We start from the raw sequence: 23,526 nt of genomic DNA, 5'->3' as shown, positions 1-23,526 counted from the left end.
ATGCAAGCTGGGCCAGTAACCTTACCTCTGTGGATAACACTTCCACCTAAATCAAAAGGTCATGGATTCAAGATCATTCCAGAGACTTGAGTACAGTGTACACTGCAATGTGGTACTGAGGAAATGCTACACTGTCAGAGATGCTGGCATTTGGATGGGTTTTTTAAACAGAAATTCTGTCTGCCATCTTGGACATAAAGGATCTCATGCCGCTGTTTGAAAAGAAGTACAGCTCTGATCAGTATTTATCTCTCAATCAACGTCACTAAAAAGAAATTATGTTGCCATTTGGTTCATTATGGGACTTTGCGATACAGTATCTGCCTACATTCCAACAGTGTCTTAATTGGGTGAAAAAGTTTTAGGAAAATCCTGCCGTCATAAAATAAATTATATAAATGCTACAGGAAGGATAGAAAGGGAGGCAAGAGAGGAGGAGGAGTGGCGTTTTTGATGAGGGATAACATTACAGCTGTGTGGAGGGAGGATATTCCTGGAAACACATCAAGGGAAGTCATTTGGGTGGAAATGAGAAATAAGAAAGGGATGATCAATTTATTGAGATTGTATTATAGACCCCCTAATAGTCAGAGGGAAATTGAAAAACAAACTTGTAAGGAGATCTCAGCTATCTGTAAGAATAATAGGGTGGTTATGGTAAGGGATTTTAACTTTTCAAACATAGACTGGGACTGCCATCGTGTTAAGGGTTTAGATGGAGAGGAATTTGTTAAGTGCGTACAAGACAATTTTCTGATTCAGTATGTGGATGTACATACTAGAGAAGGTGCAAAACTTGACCTACTCTTGGGAAGTAAGGCAGGGCAGGTGACTGAGTTGTCAGTGGGGGAGCACTTTGGAGCCAACAAATATAATTCCATTAGATTTAAAATAGTGATAGAAAAGGATAGACCAGTCTAAAAATTGAAGTTCTAAATTGGAGAAAAGCCAATTTTGACGATATTAGGCAAGAACTTTCAAAAGCTGATTAGGAGCAGATGTTCACAAGTAAAGGGATGGCTGGAAAATGGGAAGCCTTCAGAAATGAGATGATGAGAATCCAGAGAAAGTATATTCCTGTTAGGGTGAAAGAAAAGGCTGGTAGGTATAGGGAAAGCTGGATGACTAAAGAAATTGATGGTTTGGTTAAGAAGAAGAAGGAAGCATATGTCAGGTACAGACAGGAAAGATCGAGTGAGTCTTTAGAAGAGTATAAAGGCAGTAGGAGTATACTTAAGAGCGAAATCAGGAGGGCAAAAAGGGGACATGAAATAGCTTTGGCATATAGAATTAAGAAGAATCCAAAGGGTTTTTACAAATATATTAAGGACAAAAGGGTAACTAGGGAGAGAATAGCGCCGCTCAAAGATCAGCAAGGCAACCTTTGTGTGGAGCCTCAGAAAATGGGGGAGATACTAAACGAGTATTTTGTATCAATATTTACTGTGGAAAGGATATGGAAGATCTAGAATGTAGGGAAATAGATAGTGACACCTTTCAAAATGTCTATATTACAGAAGAGGAAGTGCTGGATGTCTTGAAATGCATAAAAGTGGATAAATCCCCAGGACCTGATCAGGTGTACCCTAGAACTCTGTGGGAAGCTAGAGAAGTGATTGCTGGGCCTCTTGCTGAGATATTTGTATCATCAATAGTCACAGGTGAGGTGCCGGAAGACTGGAGGTTGGCTAACGTGGTGCCACTGTTTAAGCAGGGGGGGTAAGGACAAGCCAGGGAACTATGCGTGGGAAATCATGTCTCCCAAACTTGATTGAGTTTTTTGAAGAAGTAACAAAGAAGATTAATGAGGTCAGAGCAGTAGATGTGATCTATATGGACTTCAGTAAGGCGTTCGACAAGGTTCCCCACGGGAGACTGGTTAGCAAGGTTAGATCTCACACAATACAGGGAGAACTAGCTATTTGGATATAGAACTGGCTCAAAGGTATAAGACAGAAGGTTGTTTTTAAGACTGGAGGCCTATGACCAGTGGAATGCCACAAGGATTGGTGCTGGGTCCACTACTCTTTGTCATTTATATAAATGATTTGGATGCGAGCATAAGAGCTACGGTTAGTAAGTTTGCAGATGACACCAAAATTGGAGGTGTAGTGGACAGCGAAGAAGATTACCTCAGTTTACAACAGGATCTGGACCAGATGGGCCAATGGGCTGAGAAGTGGCAGATGGAGTTTAATTTAAATAAATGCAAGGTGCTGCATTTTGGGAAAGCAAATCTTACCTTTAAGTGTATAAGTCATGCTATAATGGGAGTGTTGCTGAACAAGGAGACATTGGAATGCAGGTTCATAGCTCCTTGAAAGTGAAGTCACAGATAGATAGGATAATGAAGATGATGTTTGGTATGCTTTCCTTTATTGGTCAGAGCATTGAGCACAGGAGTAGGGAGGTCATGTTGTGGCTGTACAGGACATGGTTAAGCCACTGTTGGAATATTGTGTGCAATTCTGGTCTCCTTCCTATCGGAAAGATGTTGTGAAACTTGAAAGGGTTCAGAAAAGATTTACAAGGATGTTGCCAGGGCTGGAGGATTTGAGCTATAGGAAGAGGCGGAACAGGCTGGGGTTGTTTTCCCTGGAGCATCGGAGGTTGAGGGGTGACCCGATAGAGGTTTACAAAATTATGAGGGGCATGGATAGGATAAGTAGACAAAGTCTTTTCCCTGGGATCGGAGAGTCCAGAACTAGAGGGCATAGGTTTAGGATGAGAGGGGAAAGATATAAAAGAGACCTAAATGGCAACTTTTTCACACAGAGGGTGATAAGTGTATGGAATGAGCTGCCAGAGGAAGTGGTGGAGGCTGGTACAATTGCTACATTTAAAATGTAGAATTGCTATCCTGCAGTGCTACATTCAAGTTATTATAACTCCTCGATGAACTGTAACAGAGACAGACAGAACTGTGGATGCCATTGCAATCCACTCTGCCCCAACATTCACAAATCAAATTAGAATTGCCAGACAGTGATGAGACACAGAAATCATGGATACCTTCCTCCTCTAAGCAGTAACACCACTTAAATTGCCTACTCTTGCTGAGAACAGCTCCTCAGCACAAAGGCTTTGGAGAAAAAGGTACATAGCGATTTATATAACCACACGCATTTTCATTATACTAAGCAGAAATACTTTCCTGTCCCTCAGAATAGCATTGCCTTCACATTTAAGATATTGATCAAAGTATAAGCACTGTAATGATTTACAACAAACTGTATTTTCGTTATTTTTTATTAGATGAAGCATGGACCAAGGTTTATAAACATCTATGCAACCATGACAATAGTATTAAGCCACATGGATGTACTGATTGTGGCAAGAGATTCTTCAGAACGTAAGTGTTTCATATACTTAATAATGTAACTAGATTTTCCTTAACCCTGAGCCAGGAACGGAATGGAGATTGTGGAAGAATTGATTACACAGTTAAACTACCTGTTTCTGCTAAAGCTTCCCATTTTCCTAATAATTTGATGTTCTCAAAAAGCAAGGTCTTTTGCGATGAAAATCCCATGTTTCTGTTTGTTTAACAGTACAATTTAAATACTGCTCGAATCCTGATAAGGTTTGAGAGTGGTCATAAAATATTTTCTGCATTTCCTTTCTGCCAGTCGAGACATGACTGGGAAGCACATGCCAATAGTTGTGCCCCATTCCGCAAGCCATCACAGATGTATAAACTTCCAATGAGACCAGTCAAGATGACCAATTTGCTAGATTGACGTTTGGGACAAATTCATACTAGGTTTTGTCAGTAATAGAAAAATAATTGTTTTGTAACATACTTAATATGGACAACAGCAGTGAAAATAAAAGATTTCTAATCTACAATGCAACTTAAACTACACTTAAACTTCAAAACTCCAAATACACAAGCACACACATTCACAATTAAGATATTCAAAAGAAAATTGTTTCCAACGTACTGTGGTTGGAAAAAATAATATAGACATGGTTAACAAAATTCTCAGGATTAAAATTTTTCTTCTGATTTCAGCAATGATGACCCTCTGTTGTATGAATGGTGAAGGTCATCCTTTGATTCAATAGTTGATCTGTTGCACTTGAGGCTTGTATGAATCCTTCCTATAAGCTTTTCTTGGTTTTTCTGTCTTTTCCCCACATGGTGAGAGAGTGGGAGAGGTGTATCTTTTCTGTCTGCACACTGAATATTTCTCCTCCTCTGTAGCTTTTGGCACTTTTCAACAAGCTGCAGCTCAACCAATCAGAGGGTTTTGCAACTCAGAATTTCTTTAACTCAAAAGATTCTTTCAGCCATTCAATTTCAAATTCTCCTTTTACAAGTCAATAAATGAAGCACTTCATATTTTTTTAAATTGTCCTGATATTTCAGGTCTAGCTGTTGAAAAGTGTGGTACTGGAAAAGCACAGCAGGTCAGGGAGCATCTGAGGAGCAGGAGAATCGATGTTTTGGGCATACGCCCTCCATCAGGAATACATTCCTGATGAACAGCTTATGCCTAAAACGTCAATTCTCCTGCTCCTCAGATGCTGCCTGACTTGCTGTGATTTTCCAGCACCACATTTTTCGCCTCCAATTTCCAGCATCTGAAATCCTCACTTTATTTCAGTCGTAGCAGTCCAAGTACCATTTCAATTTCTAGTCCAATAAAATTAAGTATGTAGTCTTGGATAAACACATGGATGATGATGGGATAATGTAGGGGGATTGGCTTAGATTAGGTCGCAAGCCGGTGTAACATCGAGGGCCAAAGGGCTTGTTCTACACTGTATTGTTCTATGTTGTATGTCTTTTACAACTATTTCAAGGCATTTGATGCCTATTTTTTAATTGCAGTAAAATCAGCTTAATGTACTGCAATTAAAACGAGGCAACATGAGCCATCACCCAAAACTTCCAGCCAGAAGAGCAGTCAATACCACTCTCTGCATGTCAGAAGCAAATATCAGGGAAGACAATATTACCCATGAAAATGCACCTATTTCTATCATTTGTAAAATGCATTCTCAACATGTGTAAAACACGATTCCTGTTTAAATAAAAACAGAAAATGCTGGGTACTTTGAATGGGTCGTGCTGCATCGTAAAGGGAGAAAGACAGAGTTATTGTTACAGACCAAAGACCTTTCATTCAAAACTGGAAATAGTTAGAAATGTAGAAGGCTTTAAGTAAGTATAAAGGTAGGGGAATGAAAGGAGGAACCTTTAATTGGATGGAAGGCAACTTATGTATTTATTTCATTGTATGTTCAATGGTGCATTTTGTCTTGCGATTTATTGGGAATGCACAGTGCGATTCATATTTGGTGCCTCATTTTAACCTGCTTTTTGGTAATTTGGTAAGAAATTTCCCAAGTCTGACTTTCATATTGACTCAAGGTTGGGATTTTCAGGAAAGCATCCACAACATTAAGTGAGGACTTGCAGTAAAAGATGAATCCAGAGAAGATGTATAGAGAAGCATAACCATTGCAAACAGTAACTGCCTAAAAACAGAAAAGAAATTGGGGCAAAGGTTATGGCTGGAAATTTTTGAACTCAATGTCAAATCTCGAGGGCTGTAACCTGCTTATTTGGCACAAGACTGAAATTTAAGTAAAACCCCATGAACTCCATCGGCCCACATAGGGATTATTTCAGAGATCAACTTCTTTGGGCCTCCACTGATTCTGGCTCTTCTACAGATTTGACCTCTCAAGAAAGTTACAATGGCATCCCTGCTCAGGAACACTGCTTAAACAGTAGTCAGATGCTAATAAAGCTAATTAACAGAGTCCCCCCTCCCCCTTCTACCATCACAGAAGGGCACGTACAAATGGTGCATTAGAGACCTTGTTGCCTTGAAGATTTTATCTGCCTGCCTAATCCTAACTGCCTCAGATAATATTAATTTCTCAACAACGTTCAGACAATGGTATGAGGGGTAATAGACTCTCTGTGGAACCATATCATACCAAGGATGTACATCTTTAGGCAGAACAGAAACAAAAAACTGGAGAGAAAATTAATGTTTTTATAGAGTGAATCCAATTTTTAATCAGCTTTATGTTCAATCGTTGGACCTTATACTTCAATGAACTGTAAATCTGTTCAAAATACAGCAATATAAGTATGAGCAGGGTGATGTGCTTCTTTTTTTGCAGCATGAGATGGAATTATTTTCTGCTTTTGTCAGAGTTGAACTGAAGGAACATATGGCGAGGCATAACGAAGCAAGACCTTTTCTCTGCCAGTTTTGTGGACGGACATTCAAGTATAGAAGGCAGATGAATAAACATCACAGACATGTCCATCAGACGGCAAAGGAAAAAAGGAGAGAACATGAAAATGATTCAACAAGTAAACAGCACGTGAAGAAGGAGCCTCAAAATAAGTCAAAAAAGCCAAATAAAGAATTTGACTGCAGTATTTGTACCAGGTATTAACTTACCATACTATGAAATACTAAGGGCTTTTAAACAGCATTTATTGCCTCTTGAAACATAGGGGATATTTCAGACATACTTACCTGCATTTTTATTATCTTAGGTCATGGTTTCTCCCATTCTTCCTCCTGGCCTCGAGTTCTCTTGCTCCACAGAACCCAACAGTTCCAAATCTAAGCTGTCCTTACGTCCTCCTCTAAGTCCTACCATCCCATCTCCGCTGACATACATCAGTCTGTAATGCATTGAATTTAAAATCTTCAGGCTTAAACTTCCAAGTCTCTCTCATCTAGCCCTGCAAATTTTAGTATTTGTTCTTGAATCGTAAGGCCTCTTGTCACTGTTTTCCTCCTTGGCTTCCCTTTGCCTATCACTTATGTGAGAGCTGCTGACTGCCTGGGTTTTTAATCTTTGGAACTCCTCCTTAAGGCCCTATGCTTCTCCTTCTCCATGAGCCACATCTTTTTGACTATTGCATGTGCAATGCCTCTTGATAAACATGGTTGCTGGTGCATGGCATGTGGTGATATCCATAGTGCTTCTTGGTGAGGATGTGCACTGGAAAATCAACAACCATGTTCAGAACCTGTGCTAAAACACTGTTCAAGTAAGTTCTTCAAATTGCATTAAAGAACTCATGTTAAATTGGAGATACCTTTCCAATATATGGAACTATAATTTTAAAAATTTTCAAAAAGTTTTAATCACAATAATATTGATTTCTCAAAATGCCATGCTTTGCATTGTTTCACTTGGCATTCCTCAAAAAAATTACTTTTTCTGTTCCTAATTTTCATCTAAAGGGAATGCCATCTGAAAGCACAGTGTAGGTTTTCACATGTACGTACAGTTTTGAAGACATTGTGTGCAATTTCTATCTTTAAACTTCAGGTGTGTTATCACCCATTTTGCAACATTAATGCAAAGTTAACATTACCCCCTTTTTAAACGATGAGATTCATTTTGTCCTTCTCTGTATCTGATCTGTTAGAAGAATTTAGGCCTAAAATCTATTTTTGAAAGTAACCAGACCTTGTACATATTTGTGTACAAACTTCAGTAGGAACAGCACTGCAGTGATATCACTAACTAGTACAGTTATACTTCAGAAATCATCTTCTCTCAAGTTACATAAGTAAAAATGGTTTGATTGTTCAACCTTCCCCAGATTAATTAGCCTGAATAAGCCAGATTCTAAATCAGGCCTGTTCAGCAACTGTCAAGAATTGCACTTGCAAGATTTGGTGGCCTTATTTCAGCTGATTGGGTGGCTATTGTATCTGCTGTCACAGGATAATATAAGCTTTTTCACATGTCATTAAGTCAAAAATTCTGATTCTGACTCAGACATAATTTATCACAGTAGCAGCTAATGATGATATATGCTACAGGGAAATTGGCCCCTCTTTTCTGGAAGTGTTAATTATTCAAATCATTAGCCTTCAGAACTTTTGGAAATTATTGATGTAACAATTTACCTTTAAGTTAACAGTATGTTAACTTGCTGAATAATTGCTCAGGATATAGTTTATAATTCACTCCCTGCAGCCCCTGCGTTTCTTTAGTACTTCAATTTCCACAGAAACCAACACATCATTATTCTTGGTGATTAAAAACAGTGCAGTCTGTTACAGCAACATTCTGAGTTGTAATTTCATACTGGGATACACTAGTAGTTTCTCAGAATTAGTCAGATACAGGAAGGTCCTCGGTGATAGCCATTTGCTTCCCCTTGGTGTGGGAGCTGAAAGTTACCTGGAGCAGCTGCATCACAGCAGTGTTGGCCAATTCTCTGGAGCATGATGATTGTTTATCTTCTCAACTCTTTCTTTGATCACATCATTCCCCAACAATCTCATTATGTAAAACAAAAACAAAAAAATCTGTGGATCCTGTAAACCAGAAACATAACAGAAGCTCCTGGAAAAGCTCAGCAGGTCTGGGAGCATCGGTGAAAAGACATCAGTATTAACATTTCTGATCCAGTGCCAGGGTGGCACGGTGGCTCCGTGGTTAGCTGCTGCTTCCGAGCTCTAGGGACCCGGGTTTGATTCCAACTTTGAATGACTGTGGGCGTTTGCACATTCTCCCCGTGTCTACATGGGTTTCCTCCTAGATACTCCGGTTTCCTCCCACAATCCAAAGATATGCAGGTTAGGTGAATTGTCCATGCTAAATTGCCCATCATTTTTACAGATGTGTAGGTTAAGTATATTAGTCAGGGGTAAAAATGGAGAGTAATAAAGTGGGGGAATGGGTTTGGATGGGATACTCTTCGGAAGGTCGGTGTGGACTTCCACACAGTAGGGATTCTATGAGAAGTGTAGTGCTGAAAAAGCACAGCAGATCAGGCAGCAGGAGAGTTGACGTTTTGGGCATAAGCTCCTTGGATGCTGCCTGACCTGCTGTGCTTTTCCAGCACCACATTTATGACTCTCACTCTGACTCTCCTGTATCTGCAGTCCTCACTTTCTCTTAGTTTCGGGTCTGGTGACCCCTCCTCAGAACTCCGATGCTGCCAGACCTGCTGAGATTTCTCAATAACTTCTGTTTTTGTTTCTGAATCTCATTATGTGCCACTTAAAGGTAAAAGGTTCATATCATTAAAAAAAATGCAAACCTTACAAAAATCAATGTATTCAAACTTGCCCATAAGTTGCATTTGTCCTTTCAGAAACTGTCCTTTAGATTCTGTCATCAAAATCCAATCTCTGTCAAGGTTATCAGTTTTTCTTTTGTGCCTTGAAGGTAGGCTTTATGGGGTTTTTTTTCAGGCTCGTCACCATGCATATCCTTTTAGGCCTTCCAGTGATGAGGAGTAACAGTTGGGTCATTCACATTCCCCTGCTATTGACAGCACCACAATCCAGTGAGTGAGAGGAAAAGAACCTGAGGACTTTCAATAAAAGTCACTGGCAATCCTCCAAGGAACTGAGTATTTCGGTAACTGAGAATCAGTTCGGTAACAGGAAAAATTACAAACTACTTTATACTCTCAAAGGTGACAATTCCACCATAATCATTCTCCTAATTTAGATATAATTATGCAACTCAGTCTCTCATGCTGGGTGTGCCCATGCCTTTTGTAAACCTTGCATAATAAGTGGTCACCGTGAAGTAAGGTTGCTAGAGGTGGTGCTATTTAACTCAATCTTAGGATGCAATTTTGCGTCAGTTCCAGCAGTCTGTTCATTTATCGGGGTCTTGCAATACAACACAGGGATGCAAGGACACAAGGAGGAAGATCACTCACATATTGTAATGCCTGTTGGGACAAACAACACAGTCATTTGCATTCAAATATGCAAGACCATAATACTCAGGAGCAGAGGCATGCCATTCAGCCCATCAAGCTTGCTGTGTTATTTAGTGAGATACAAAGAAATGTAGATAAGCAGGAGGCAAACCAGGCAGCATCAGGAGGTGGAGAAGTCCAACGCTTCGGGTGTAACCCTTCCATCGTCAACTCCACTTTCCTATACTTTCTTCACAAACTTTGAATCCCTTTCTGGATAAAAACTATTTATCTTGACTTTGAATATACTTAATGACCCAACCGCTACAGCACTAAAAAATTCCACAGATTCTCTGCCCTTGAGAGAAGATCTCCTAATATGCATCGCTCTCGCTGATGCAAAATGTCACTCCTAACATTTATCACTTAACAGCCCTCTGCTTTAAAAATTCCACAAATTTGCTGTGCCCTGAGAGAAGGTATTCTCCTAATATGCATTTTTCTTGCTGATCAGAAATGTCACTCCTAACATTTATTACTATGTAGATAGATGAAGATTGAGCTGAATTTAATGATTTAATAATTAATACAGAAATGTATAAGAAGAAGCAATACTTCTGAAAGTTTTACTGCGCAAGTACAGTAAATCTTAAAATTTATCCTTTATAAACCCACACATAAAAGTTCCAATTATTTTTTCTAAAGTTATTGCTGTTATTAACGAATAACCTTCAATTCACCATGGTAGTACACATTACGGAAAAATGTCTAAGTACTTAGTGGAATGAATTCTGCAGTATTTATAAAAACAGTTTACCGTGAATCACAGTAAGAGATTTAGGAGAGGAAATTGAAAGACTGATTAAAAAGTTGGTTTTGAGAATGAAATTAGTGATGGACAGGTTGGGTTGAATGATTCATTTCTGTGTCATATATCCCCGTGTAAAGGAGTAGGAAGACAGAGGGATTCCAAAAAAAAAGATGATTGAAGATCTGTGAATGTTGCTGATTCAAAAATGGTGAGGGGGTAGACCAAATAACTACAGTCTGGTCAGTCTGATCTCATTGGTGGATAAGTATCAGAGTCAATATTGAGAAGAGAGGATTAATACCGATCGGCACCGATTAATCGGGGAAGGTTGTCTCTTACTAAGTTAATTGATTTTTTTAAGTAGTTGCCTACGTGAATTTTAGTAAGACATTTGACACGGTTCGACATGACAGACTGTAAATAAAAATTAAACTTTTTGTGAAACATGGGAATGTAGTAAGTTGAGTCCAAAATTGGTTCAGACTTAGGAACCAAAGGGTATTGGTTAGCAAATGGAAAGTGATGTCCAGTTTTGTTCCACAGGGCTCCTTGTTGGGTTGGCTGCTGATGTGATATTTATTAATAATTTAGAATACAGTGTGGGAGACATGGTTGGCAAATTTGTAGATGACACTCAGTTTGGTTGAGTAGTGATGATGAAGAGGATGTCTGTTTGCTGCAGGATAACATCAATGGTTTGATTGGGCAGAAAAGTGGAAAATGGGTTTCAATCTTGAGAAGAGTAAAGTTATTCATTTGGGAAGGTGGGGGGTGGAGGAGGAGGAGGAAGGGAGGCAAGGAAAGCAAAGGAATGGACAATAAAGAAGTGGATATTCAGATAGGTGGAGGAAATGAGAGACCTTGGAGTGCATGCCCACAGGCACTTGAAGGTTGCAGGACAGTTGGATAAGATAATAAACAAGGCACATGGGATACTTCATTTCATTGGGTGAACTACTGACTACAAAAGCTGGGATGCAATGCTGGAACAATACAAGACACTTGTGAGGCCATAACTGGAGTTTTGTGTACAAATTCTGGTCATCACGTAACAGGAATGACATGATTGGACTAGAGACTGTACAGAGGAGATTTATAAAAATATTGCCACTGCTTGAAGTTGTAGGTATGAGGAAAGATTGAATAGGCTGAGTTATTTTGTTTAGAATGCAGGAGGCTGAGAGGTGACTTAAACAAGGTGTACAGAATAATGAGGTACCTGGAAGGAGTGGACAAGTTAGAACTGTACCCCCTAGGTCAAAAAATTGAGTGGATAGATTGAAGGACATGAGAGTGATAACTACCTAGAATTTACTGCCCTTTTTGGTGGCTGAGCCAGAAACTCTCAATGCATTGAAAAGGAGCCTGGATCCATACCTCAAACACTATAACCTGAAAGGCTAAAGAGCAAGTGCTGGAAAATGGGATTAGATTAGATAGCTAGTTCATTTAGCCAGTGCTGACATGAGGTATTGAATAGTCCCTTTCTGTGCTGTATCCTTCTATGACTTCTTTCTAAATCTGATACAAATGACCTGTTCAATTCAACTGCCATCTCTTTATTTCCAATTATCCATTCTCCAGATTCACTTGTTAGCTTTAATTGGTCTTTTTTTAAATATAGAAACTCTGAACTATTTGTTTTTATGTTTCTGATTTGCTTTCTCTTGTACTTTAAATTTTCCCACTTGTGTCTGCATCATTATATGTGTTATATTTACGTTCGACCGTATCTTGAACCTTTTTAGGTGTTAATGGTGGTGGATAGGCCAGAGTTCCCAAAAGAGAAACAAGAATACTATTTATATATTCAAGCTATGGTATTAATGCTCAGTATTACACTCGTACAGAAGAACAATGGAAATGGATAGTTCAGCTAATCATTATCTTGGTCCTGCATTGCGTCAGGGATACCTGTACAGCTCCCTCTGAGGAAGTTTCCCTTCTGAACAATCATACCGATCTGTCCTTGGAACATATCCCTCAGCTTTATTTCAGAAAAAGGAATGGTCTGCCTTTTCCCACAACTCTCTTGACATCCTCAGAAAACTCCAAACTAAAATGAAATGCCAGCAAGTGTTTCATTGCAAAAGGAAATGCCAAAGGCCCTTAAGGATGAGGTAACAGCTGTTCTTGAATTGTTCCATATATCCTGTTGCTTCATAGTCTTCACACTCCCAGCATTCCACAATTATGTAATTAAACATGGAAAATATTGCTGTCCCTTGCTTCATCCGTGGTGTGAGTCACACCAGTGGCAGTGCATTACTGCATGCGTTAGTGCATACCTCGACCTGCTGCCTTATTACTCTCTCGGAAAATCTACACATTTGAACTTTTAAAAAGAAGTTGCAGAGGTTTGGAAATCTTCCATAATACTTATCAAATAATATTGTGTTTCTGTAAGAATGTGCCAGTGAAAGCTCCACACAAGTCATGTAAGAGAATATCTGCATTCATTAAAGAAATTGCTGGTTAATGTAACAGTGCTATGTATGTCATATCGTTGAGTTTGGGCATGCAGCAGCTATTTTTGTTGTTAAGTGCATTTCCAGTTGAGGGCAGCAAAGGATAACTCTTCCATGCTCTCCTTATCAGTCCCTCCCAATTCAATATGAAGACACTTTTTCCACAAAACTTTACTTTGTAATAAAATTAAACATTGCTGCTCCCCTCCCTAGTTACCTGTATGGTTGGTTCTACTGGATAGAAAGTGGTAACAAATCCAATGAAGAGCTTTACTCTGAGAGTAGTGAGAATGTGGAGATCTGTATTTAAGGGGAAGCTAGGTAAGTACAGGAAGAATAAATGATGTTAATTGAGCATTCAATTCAAAGGAGATAGAAGTTTGATGAATAGCCAGTATGAAGGCAAAGATCAAGGAGCTTAAACACATTACCTCACCTGCACAGTTGAAGCAACAGCTTTTTTTTGGTAAAACACATCCGAAAGAAATCTGGCAAAAGTCTGAGAATTGGCATGTTAATTCAAAAAGTTTGAACCCAACCAGTTGAATTAATCAGGACAATACAGGTACCAGAAGGAGATGGGCATAGATGGGACTGCAGTAGATGGGGTCAGGTTGGATAAGACTTGTGTAGAGCATAAACACGTGAGCTGAATGGTCTGTTTCTGTGCTGCAGTTTCTATTGTCTTGGGACCATTTCTCATTAACTATGATTATAATTTAGGTTTTAAAGAGTCCCTGTAACCAAACTTTGTTAAAACCTTTTTTATGGATAAGTTGCAAACTTTGTCTGTCCCAGAAAAGTGTCCCTTATCATGTCAAAACAAGTTGTGCTTTCAAATTTTCACGCTGAGACTAATATTTGACACAGTAATAGAATATGGCTTGTATCTTGTTGCTCACAGTTGGTTTGATATTGAATTTGTGCATATAGAAATAATTTTCTATAATGAGACTGGGTACATTTACCTCACACATGTCATCAATAAAGATGTGCTCCTGCTCCCCCCACCCAGTCTTTTCTGCTTTCTCTGGAGATGCTTATGACAACAGTTCATCAATATCGCTGAAGACTTGTGTTCCAAAACTAGCTACGCCTCGAGCCCAGAGCCAAGATGCTGGTATCTACTGGAAATATGTAAAATTGGCCAGGTGTGTCCTGTGCTCTAAAAACAGGACAAATCTGGTCAATCAGTCTGCTCTTGGTCATCAGCAAAGTGATGGAAAGAGCTTTTGATAGTGCTATTAAGTGGAACTTGCAAAGGAATAACATACTAACTGAGTGTCTTTCTGCTACCTTGATGATGCATGTCATGTTTGACTCCTGCCTTATTTGTTTTCCTCTTGATCCTAATTGAATTACTGCCATCTGACCTTACAAATTCCCTTTTTAAGTAGCAATTATGTGGCTGATTCTCGGACTTTTTCCAGATTTCTTTTGGATGTGTTTTACCAAAAAAAAAGCTGTTGTTTCAACTGTGCAGGTGAGGTAATGTGTTTAAGCTCCTTGATCTTTGCCTTCATACTGGTTATTCATCAAACTTCTATTGACTTAATAGATCTGACAATCAAGATAACTCACCTAGAGATCAATTTGTTTTGTAGAGTTAGTACAAAGAGAGTCAACCTTGACTGGATGGTTGTGCTCTTGCCTTTGAATCAGGTGGATGTAGATATAAGGCCCCATTCCAAAGACTGGAGCACCAATCTGAGACAGAAACTGCACCTCAGTTCAGAGGCACTGTTGCATTGTCGGTGGTACCATCTTTATGATGAGACAGTAAATCGAAGCCCTAGTTGCTGTCAGATAGGTATAACAGGTCTCATGGTCACATCCGAGAAAAGTACTCTACTGATATTCCAGACAATAATTTATCTTAACCATGTATAGCTAGCCATTATTGCATTGATGTTCATGGGATCTTACTGTGTGTAAATTGGTTTTCATGTTTCCTTTACTACAAGATGCCTGATTCAAAAGTACTTGAGAAGGTTTGATAGAGGTACTCAAATCATGAGGATAATGGACAGAGTGGATAGGGAGCAATTGTTCCCATTGTTAGAAGAATTGAAAACAAGAGGGCACACTACTAAGATGATTGACAAACCAAGCAATGGAGACATATTTCCATGCAGCGTGTGGTTAGGGTTTAACATATATGGGCTGAGCATGTGGTGGAGGCAGGTTCAGTTGAGGTATTTTTGAGGGGATTGGATTGTTATCTGAAAAGGAAGAATGTGCAGGGCTACAGGGAGCAGGCTGAAGGTGGCACTTAAGTGAATTGTTTGTTCAGAAAGCTGACATGTACTCAGTGGATGGAATGGCTACCTCATGCACTGTCATAATATATGATCTTGTGAAATGACTGTACCAAATTGTCCACTTGTTTCATCCTTCTCCTTTTACCTCAACCTTTCCCAAAGCCCCCACGGACTGTTATAGTTCTTTGAATGCTGTTTGTCCTCTGATAGCTTATGCCCGAAACGTCGAATTTCCTATTCCTTGGATGCTGCCTAACCTGCTGTGCTTTAACCAGCAACACATTTTCAGCTGTGATCTCCAGCATCTGCAGACCTCATTTTTCACCCTCTGATAGCATGCCTTATTTAGGAGTTAAATGATGGAGTTTGAAACATTGTTTGATCATGCAGCTGAACCACCCTTATGGTCACCTAACATCTGGGTGCATACTTCCATGTCACCTCTGGAATTCAGCTCTTTTGTCCATGTTTGACAACCCAAGGCTGTTATAAGGTTAGGAGCCAAGTGGCCCTGCCAGAACCCAAACTGGGTATCACTGAGCAGGTTATTGATGAGTACATGCTGCTTAACAGCACCCTCCATCACTTTACTGAGGATTAAGAGTAGATTGACAGAGCAGTAATTAGTTGTATTAGATTTGTCCTTTTTTCTGTGCACAAGATTAGGCTGAGCATTTTTCCACGTTGTCTGGTAGATGCTTGTGTTGTGTAATTATATGCACTGATAAAACTATTAAAGCCAAATATCATTGGATAGGAAAGCAGATTAATTTAGCAAGTTTGAATAAGTTTGCAGGGAAGATGTGGTAAAGTTGATTGTAATAAAAATGTCTAATGTTATTGGGAATGATATTTGCACGTATATTTTGGTAATGTTTAAGTATTTTGAGACATATGGATACTTTTTAAATTCAAGTTGTTTATGGAGTGCTATTTTTGTTAATGTTAATAATTTAGAGCTCTCAATTTTAACCAGTAGGATGAGAGTTAAATAAAGCCATGCTTATTAAATGGCACTAAGCAATTGTAACTTTGAATTGTGAATGAGGAGTGCAGTGAGGTACTTTGTGATGGTGACAAGTCTGTTTCCTGTTGGACAGGAAATGCTCCTCCAAGTTGGCACTACAGAGACACATGGGAACACATACTGGTATAAAACCATTTCATTGTCAGCACTGTGATTATAAAACCAGACTAAAGGCATCACTGATACAGCACATGAGAGTTCACACGGGTAAGAATCGCAAGTGTTTTCTGTTGCCTAATATGTGCTGTAAACTCTTGTCGGCGTTTGTCCAAGAAAAAATTGAAATGATTTTAACTGTGCTATTCCATTGTAAGGTGTGAAGTTCTCTCTCGATGTTTTCTCTCCAGTTTCCCTTACGTTTTCTATGGATCTGGAAGCCCATACAGCAGGACCAACATACTGTCAACTTCTTATTCAATAATTCTATTGTGGTAGATTCAGGAATTGTCCTGGAAATGACTGCAATAACCCCTCTCAGAACTTGTCATAATGATTAGACATTACTCCCCACTCCCTCTCCTGTCAGGGTGTCAGACTTGGGGAAGTGGTCGAGCCAATGAACAATAGCAAGTGAAGGGTCAAAGACATGACACTTAGCAGTTTAAATGTGTAGCTGCAGAGACCTTGGGGACTGTTCTTTATTGGAGTGGATGTAGAAGGAAGTGCTGTTTGAAAAGAATGGGGAGGATGTGGGTGACAGTGACACAAAGAAATTGTAAAGAATGGCCTTGGCGTTCATTACGTTTTGAGAGACAACAAGGAGGAGATAGCTTTGAATGGGGACAGGAAATAGAAGGAAAAGTTGAAGGAGAATAGATAGGGAATCATATTTTTAAAATTCTGTTAGGGAAGCGCACAACTTCTTTTTCCTCCTTTCCACTTGCAGCTGTATATCAGCTTGTTTGGTAAATCTGTGTGTCCTGGGATACTGTGTTGCCTACACTTTCTTTCCATCCCTTGCCACCCTTGTGGTGGTGTCCCACCTTCTGGGAACATTGCAGTCCATGTAATGTAGGTACACCTGCTGGTATGGCTGGAGTTACAGGATATATTTTGCACAAGCAACGACGGAGGAACAGCAATATATTTCAAAGTCCGGGTAATACATGATTTGTGAGTGGCAGCAAAGAACACTTTGTTCTCAATCTGGCCATTTGAGATTAGGCATTTGAAGGGTACCATCAAAGAAACAGTGGGGAGTTGCTGTAATGTAACTTATAAATGTTACACATGGCAATCATGTGCACCAATGCTGGAGGGAGTGACTGTTTAAAATGTAGGCTAGGACATGGATGAAGCAGCTATGTTGTCCTGAATGGTACTTAGCTTCCAGATTGTTATAGTAGCCCTCATTTAGAAAAGTTTGAAGGTTTACTATATTTGCAAATTGTATTTCACTAACTGTGATCCATATCATTCAGGCAATGTCAATCACTGTGTGTGAGCTGTTGAGTTACTGCTCATATATTTCTTGTACATGATCTATTAGGTCAGTGCCGGATCTTTGCTGAGCAGCAAGTATTCAGGTTCTGAGAGTTTACTTCTTCAGTTTGATACATGAACAAGGATGGTTGTCAGGGAGGTGAACATATTGAGTACAGTGTGATTTGTTACTGTAATACTTACTCTGCTCAAAACTCAGAGCAAAGAGCAATAAAAATGAAGTCTACAATAATGAAATACAGAAGGCTGAGTCTACATGTCAAAGCGCTGCTAAGGTTGGAAGTTCTATGTTTGTGAGGGAGAAGAAATGGGGGAAAAATTGTACTTCTGAAGTGCGCAAGAACATTTGAGGTTGTTTTATAAGACCTGTCGTATTCTTTTCTCCCTTTCCAAAGGTGAGAAGCCATTCAAGTGTACAATCTGCCAATATGCTTCCATTGATGCCAGCTCTCTAAGGCGGCATTCCCGCACACATTCTACTGAGAAACCTTACAAATGCCAGCTGTGCACTTATAGTTGGTGAGTAGACACATTATCAAAATATATTCCTGACTATATTTAGCCTTCCCATTTCAATTTGCCCAGTAGCAGGAACAGGGCCATGAACCCAACCCTCAATAACTATTTGATTGTAATGGCCGATGAAATTGAAGACTCTTCAAGAATATTTTGCTGCTTAACATTGTTGAAAGTTTGCATTTCCTTGAGGAGCATTCTGAAGTCAGAAGTTCTGTGTGAGAAGATCTTTGACAGTCCATGGTGAAAGTGGAGTAAGAAAATATATCAATTTCTACAAAGAGGCCTACCTAAACCTGGCCACAGGGGTGGCAATTTCAGGAATCATTCTTTGTCTGGGTGGATTCCACCCCAGCTGCTGTAGGGAGCCTCCTTTCCCATTACAAGATTGCTTTAATGGTCAAACACAAGGATTGTTTCTCTTTGTCTCCATTTTGGTTTCAGTTTACATAGTTTTTCCTTCATTGTATTCAGTTTTAGTGCTCATTTCTAAAGTTGAGAATGACTTGTCTGTCTTACAAAAATTAAAGTAAATCAGGCAGCTCCATGATTAACATTAAAGCCGGAAGGAAACAAAAGGCCTTCTGGCACTCCGATCCTGTAGATCTTAGCTACAGTGTTGATATATTGCAGGAAAATATATCAACAACACTTAAATGTTTTCCTGTGTGGTAAAATTGTACTTTGTTTCTGGGTGTTTATTAATATTGCGCATTAAATGCCAACTCTGTAGTTAAATGTATTGTGTGGAATGTTATTGATCTCTGGATCAATGTTTAGACTTTGATCTGTGCTGAGGTTGCTGGTCACACTTGGGTGTCAATGGAGGCATTTTATTCAGCGCCGTTGTTAAAAAGAAGTTAGGAAACATTTATGGACTCTGTTTTGCCATCTTTTCAGTAGCTTGAACTGTAGTATACTTGCCCAGCTAATACCCTGCTGATGCATTGATATACTCCACCAATTATCATACTGATTTAAAATGAGATGGTTGATATTATAAACTTAAAACCCAGGTCTAAAAATTACATAATTCAAAATTATTGTCATTCAGAAAGAAAATGCTAAAGGAAATTGTTCTGGAACGCTACAGCTCTCGGTTTGATTCTTCATTTAACAGTAAGAGGTTTATTTTTGCATAGGCCTAAAGACTTTTTTCTCTAACAAGTGGATTAGATTTACCTTTTTTTTTCCATAGGGGAAGAAGCCTCAAATTTGATTTTAAGTGACCCTTCCACGTGTATCTTTAACCAGGGCAGCACATAAAATAGGTCAGCTGCCTAATCTACCACATTTCCGCCCACACCTTTAAACTATTCTCTACAATCCACAAACTAGGCCTGGCATAAAATTCAGAAGCCTTCTGATATATGGAAATAAATAATTGTAATAAATGAATAAGTAAAAGACAGTGAGGCTTGTTAGTGAGGCTATTAACTATGATAATATAGTGTCCATTCAAGTAATGTGGTTGGCATCCTATTTTTTTTCATGGCCTAGTGAAAAAAGGGAGAATGGGTACAGATATCTCCATTAGGTGTGTATCCTGTGCACATTGGAGGCACCCCCCACCTTCCTCCCAAAACATAGCCCCAAACTCCCTCCCCGCCCCCCGATTCCTCCTGCCACAAACTCCTTTCTGAGGAAGGCATCTCATCACCCTGCTCCTTCCTTCACTACTGGGTTTTGATGTTACCAATTCTGTCGCAGCTCTTGAGGGTAGGATTCCTCTCAACTGAGGGACGGAGGTTCACTGTCGACCACTTTAACCCAGGCCCACCCTATTGCAACTGTGGGGTGGACTTGCAAAATGTAGTACCAAAAGTATTCTATTATCAGTTAGTAAATAGGAAGTTATGTTTACACCCAGCTATAGGCTTTTAATCTGACACCTATTTGTATTTTGTCTCTTTTTGCGTAACCATCACTTGTTTGTTTACTCTCTCCTTTTGTCAATTCTGATTTAAGTTGCACTCTTTGCTTTGTGAGCATTTGCTTTTGTGTTTTACATTCTAATTACTTTGCTGTCTGTTTCTTTGTTCTCATATTTCTTCATTTGTTATTTATTTTTATCACTCACGATCCCTGTATCTCACTTTGCTGCCTTCTTGATTTTGTTGTGTGCCCCTCCTATTCTCTTTTGGGAATCGTGGATCGTCTTTTATTTTCTGCTCCTGTAACACCAGCAAAATGAGAGGCAATAAAAATGAATATATTATAGAAATGGTTGTTAATAAAACAAGATTTATATTGGGGAAACAACCATATACCCAAAAGCATTAATGAAATGAGAACATGTTGTTGCTTAGCAACCGCAGAATATCATAATTTTCTCTCACCGTTACTTTTGAATTTACTTTAATGACTCGTCTGTGATTTTTTACTCACTGCTGATTAACAGTCTTCATTTTCAGCTTCCATGACAGAATTCTGACTGATGAGGGTGGACTTTTGTGGCATTTGACATGCCTCTGGTGCTCAATGCTATTTTTTGGATTTCACTTCAATGAGTTTCCCCAAAACGGAATTGCTCATGTCTTAAGAGAAAAATCGGTGGATTCGACTCTTCTTGAGGTTTTCTTTCCAACCTTATTTTCAAGCTGACCTTTGACTTTTATACTTACTTGGAAGTGGATTAATATGAAATAATAAATGAAAAGCGACCAATCAAATGAAAAATAATGCTGGAAATTATTAGAACTGAAGAATAAGTCAACATTCTGACTTCAATAAGGAGAGCACTTATTTAATGCAGAGATGTTTCTCAAAATGGAGTTCTTCTGTTTAACTCTGCAAAGTTTAGATTTTAAAACTGATTGAATTTCAATTATATACTTAGCAGGTTGTAACGTCCCTGCATTCGTTCTAAATGCTAATTTACTTTTATAGTAGCAAATAACAATAAGTTAAAAACTTTGAAAATCTTTGGAATTCTGTGTCCTAGAGGACTCGATCATTGTGGAGGTTCAATCATTGAGCATGTTCAAGGCAGAGATCAATAGATTTCTGGAATCTAACGACACAAGGGGTATGAAGATATTGCCATTTTCCTGCGCTCAGGGTACATAACCAACATGATCTATATGAATGATTGGGACAACACTCGATGCGCTGAATGGTCTTTCCTGTTCTTATGTTCACAAAAAGCAATAGAACTTACAAAAAAGTGAACCTTGTTATCCACAGCATGGTTAATGGTGTAAGCTACCATTTTTCTGGTTGTTGTGGACTGTCCATTTAGCCCACATGCCTGTTCTTTCATTGTTCAGCTGTACAGATCTTTCTGAGCAAGCAGACTTGGGAACAGGCATGCTCACTAGTGCGGGGTGTTTTTGTGTTGCCGTGGAGCTTTGGAATGTATCCCAAATACTGTAAGTGGGGGAAATTGCAAAAACCAGGCAAAATGGCACTCTTCTGTCCAAATTATATAGTTAAAAATCACACAGTACCAGATTATAGTCCAACAGGTTTATTTGGAAATAGTAGCTTTTAGAGTGCTGCAACTTCATCAGGTAACTAGTTAGCTAGTATTTCCAAATAAATCCTTTGGACTATAGCCTGGTGTTGTGTGATTTTTAACTTTGTCCATCCCAGTCCAACACCGGCTCCTCTGCATCATAGATTAAATTTAATTAATTTTGATTCTCCCTCTGTTGTGCAGCATCCAAAAGAAGAGTTTGGACCTTCATGTGCGTAGGCACCACACGGGTGAGACCTTTGGGTGCCATTTATGTGTCTACTCCTCTCCTGACAAACAGCTTTTGCAAAAGCATCTGAAGAAACACCAGAAGGAGATGGAAGAAACTTTAAGGAGCATTCAAACAACCCCTAGAGTGGAGCCATTTACAACTGAACATCTTGTGGGAGCCTGTAACATCCTGCAAACTGGCAAACCTTAAGAAGCCATGTTCAGAGGTCTGCAAGCTAGAGGTTTCTCCCCATTATTTCTAATAGGTTAGCTGGGCCAGCTATTACTATCTCAATACTGAAGGAGCTGGCAACAATAATGAAATTCACTGATGGCTTGGAGTGTGTTCCAAGATTGTTAGCATTCTGAAAGGAGCTTTGGTATGTCAGAGTTAGAATGTGCCAGTGAACTGTGAGAAAGTTAACTGCACAATCCTTTATGCTTACAAAAACCCAGTGTCTCTGTTTTCCAGCCTTTTAGACCCTTTCCAACTGAGCATGCTCGACCCCAGTGTTAACCCACTACTTATTTACTTTTCAAAGAAGAGTTAAAGTGATGGGTTTAGCTTTATAAGGACTGTATTTGCACTGAGGCTGCCTCAAGAAATTAGAGAATGAATTAAAATTTAAACCAAAGATTGAAGAAGCCTCTTGATCAAGCCCACTGCTCTTTACTTTCAGCATGTTGTTAATAAACAGTGTTTCCCAATGCACTTGCATTTTAAAACAAAGAGGAGGTGGTCAGGAGCAGTTTGACTTTCTCTGGAGCTTTTCTGCCACGTTTGGTTTCATCATGCATTCTGATGGTCCAACTGTTAAATCTTCTGCTGTTACATCAGACACAGCTGTAAAATGTTTCCACCAACACAGCCTACAATTGAATATGGGTTAGTTGCATGAAATTGCAAAATTGCTTTAGAGTTTAATAATCTCATTATTATCTGAATCACCAAATGCAGTAAAGCTATTAATTTTAAAAAAATGTATATAGGCACTTAAACAGAATTATAAGCAGTAGACTGTGAGGTGCTAGATTTTAAAATGCATTTTTACCTGAAAAAGAATAGCCTAAAAATTACATTTGGTAATATTATTCAAGCACTTAATGCATTGATTTGTTGATGACCGTGTTGACTTGGTATTAGCTCTGACCCTCTGAGGTAGAATGTCCTGGATTCAGGTTTCATCATAGGCACTTGAATTTATAATCTAGCATGGTACACTACTGAGAGAACGCTGCACTGATGGAGGTTAAAGAAAGGCCTTGGTTGTTCTCTTTGGTGGATCAGTTCCTTTAAAAGTTTCTTGGAATACTCCCCCTTTTTGAAGAATAGGATTGTAAACAAATGCAAAATTCAGTGGTAGAAATGGTTAACTATTTGACATCAATATGAAAGATGGGCCACACTCCAAAGGGGATCAGCCTTTAGTCCAGTTGTTCATTAATGCTACACTTGCAATCCAGAGAAGTGAAAGGGTAAGAAATGTGGAAACAGGAAACAGTGAAGTTGTAGATCAGGGTGAAATACAGAGTTCTGATGTTGTATTCCAGGCAAAGATGTAAAAGTCCAGTGGTGAAGTTTACAGCGATCTGGTTTAAGTCATTAACTTAATGTGCCCGTGAGGGATACCCTGCAAACCCATTGTGTTTT

At 39.1% G+C, this 23,526-nt stretch overlaps 1 protein-coding gene across 1 annotated transcript in view; it reads left to right on the top strand.

Moving 5' to 3' along the window:
- Positions 1–22,789, top strand: part of si:dkey-154p10.3 (oocyte zinc finger protein XlCOF6) — a 35,070-nt gene extending 12,281 nt beyond the window's left edge. Inside the window, exons 3-7 of the mRNA XM_060850089.1 lie at positions 3,256–3,352; positions 6,177–6,419; positions 16,302–16,435; positions 18,067–18,190; positions 21,849–22,789. Of these exons, the coding sequence (XP_060706072.1) occupies positions 3,256–3,352; positions 6,177–6,419; positions 16,302–16,435; positions 18,067–18,190; positions 21,849–22,086 (836 nt within the window). The 3' untranslated portion in view covers positions 22,087–22,789. The remainder of the gene's footprint in view (positions 1–3,255; positions 3,353–6,176; positions 6,420–16,301; positions 16,436–18,066; positions 18,191–21,848) is intronic.
- Positions 22,790–23,526: the final 737 nt, after the last annotated feature.

Source organism: Hemiscyllium ocellatum, chromosome 34 (genome assembly GCF_020745735.1).
Source record: "Hemiscyllium ocellatum isolate sHemOce1 chromosome 34, sHemOce1.pat.X.cur, whole genome shotgun sequence".
Lineage (NCBI taxonomy): Eukaryota > Metazoa > Chordata > Chondrichthyes > Orectolobiformes > Hemiscylliidae > Hemiscyllium > Hemiscyllium ocellatum.
The sequence above is the reverse complement of the archived record's forward strand: the minus strand, read 5'-3'. Positions and strand labels throughout refer to the sequence as shown.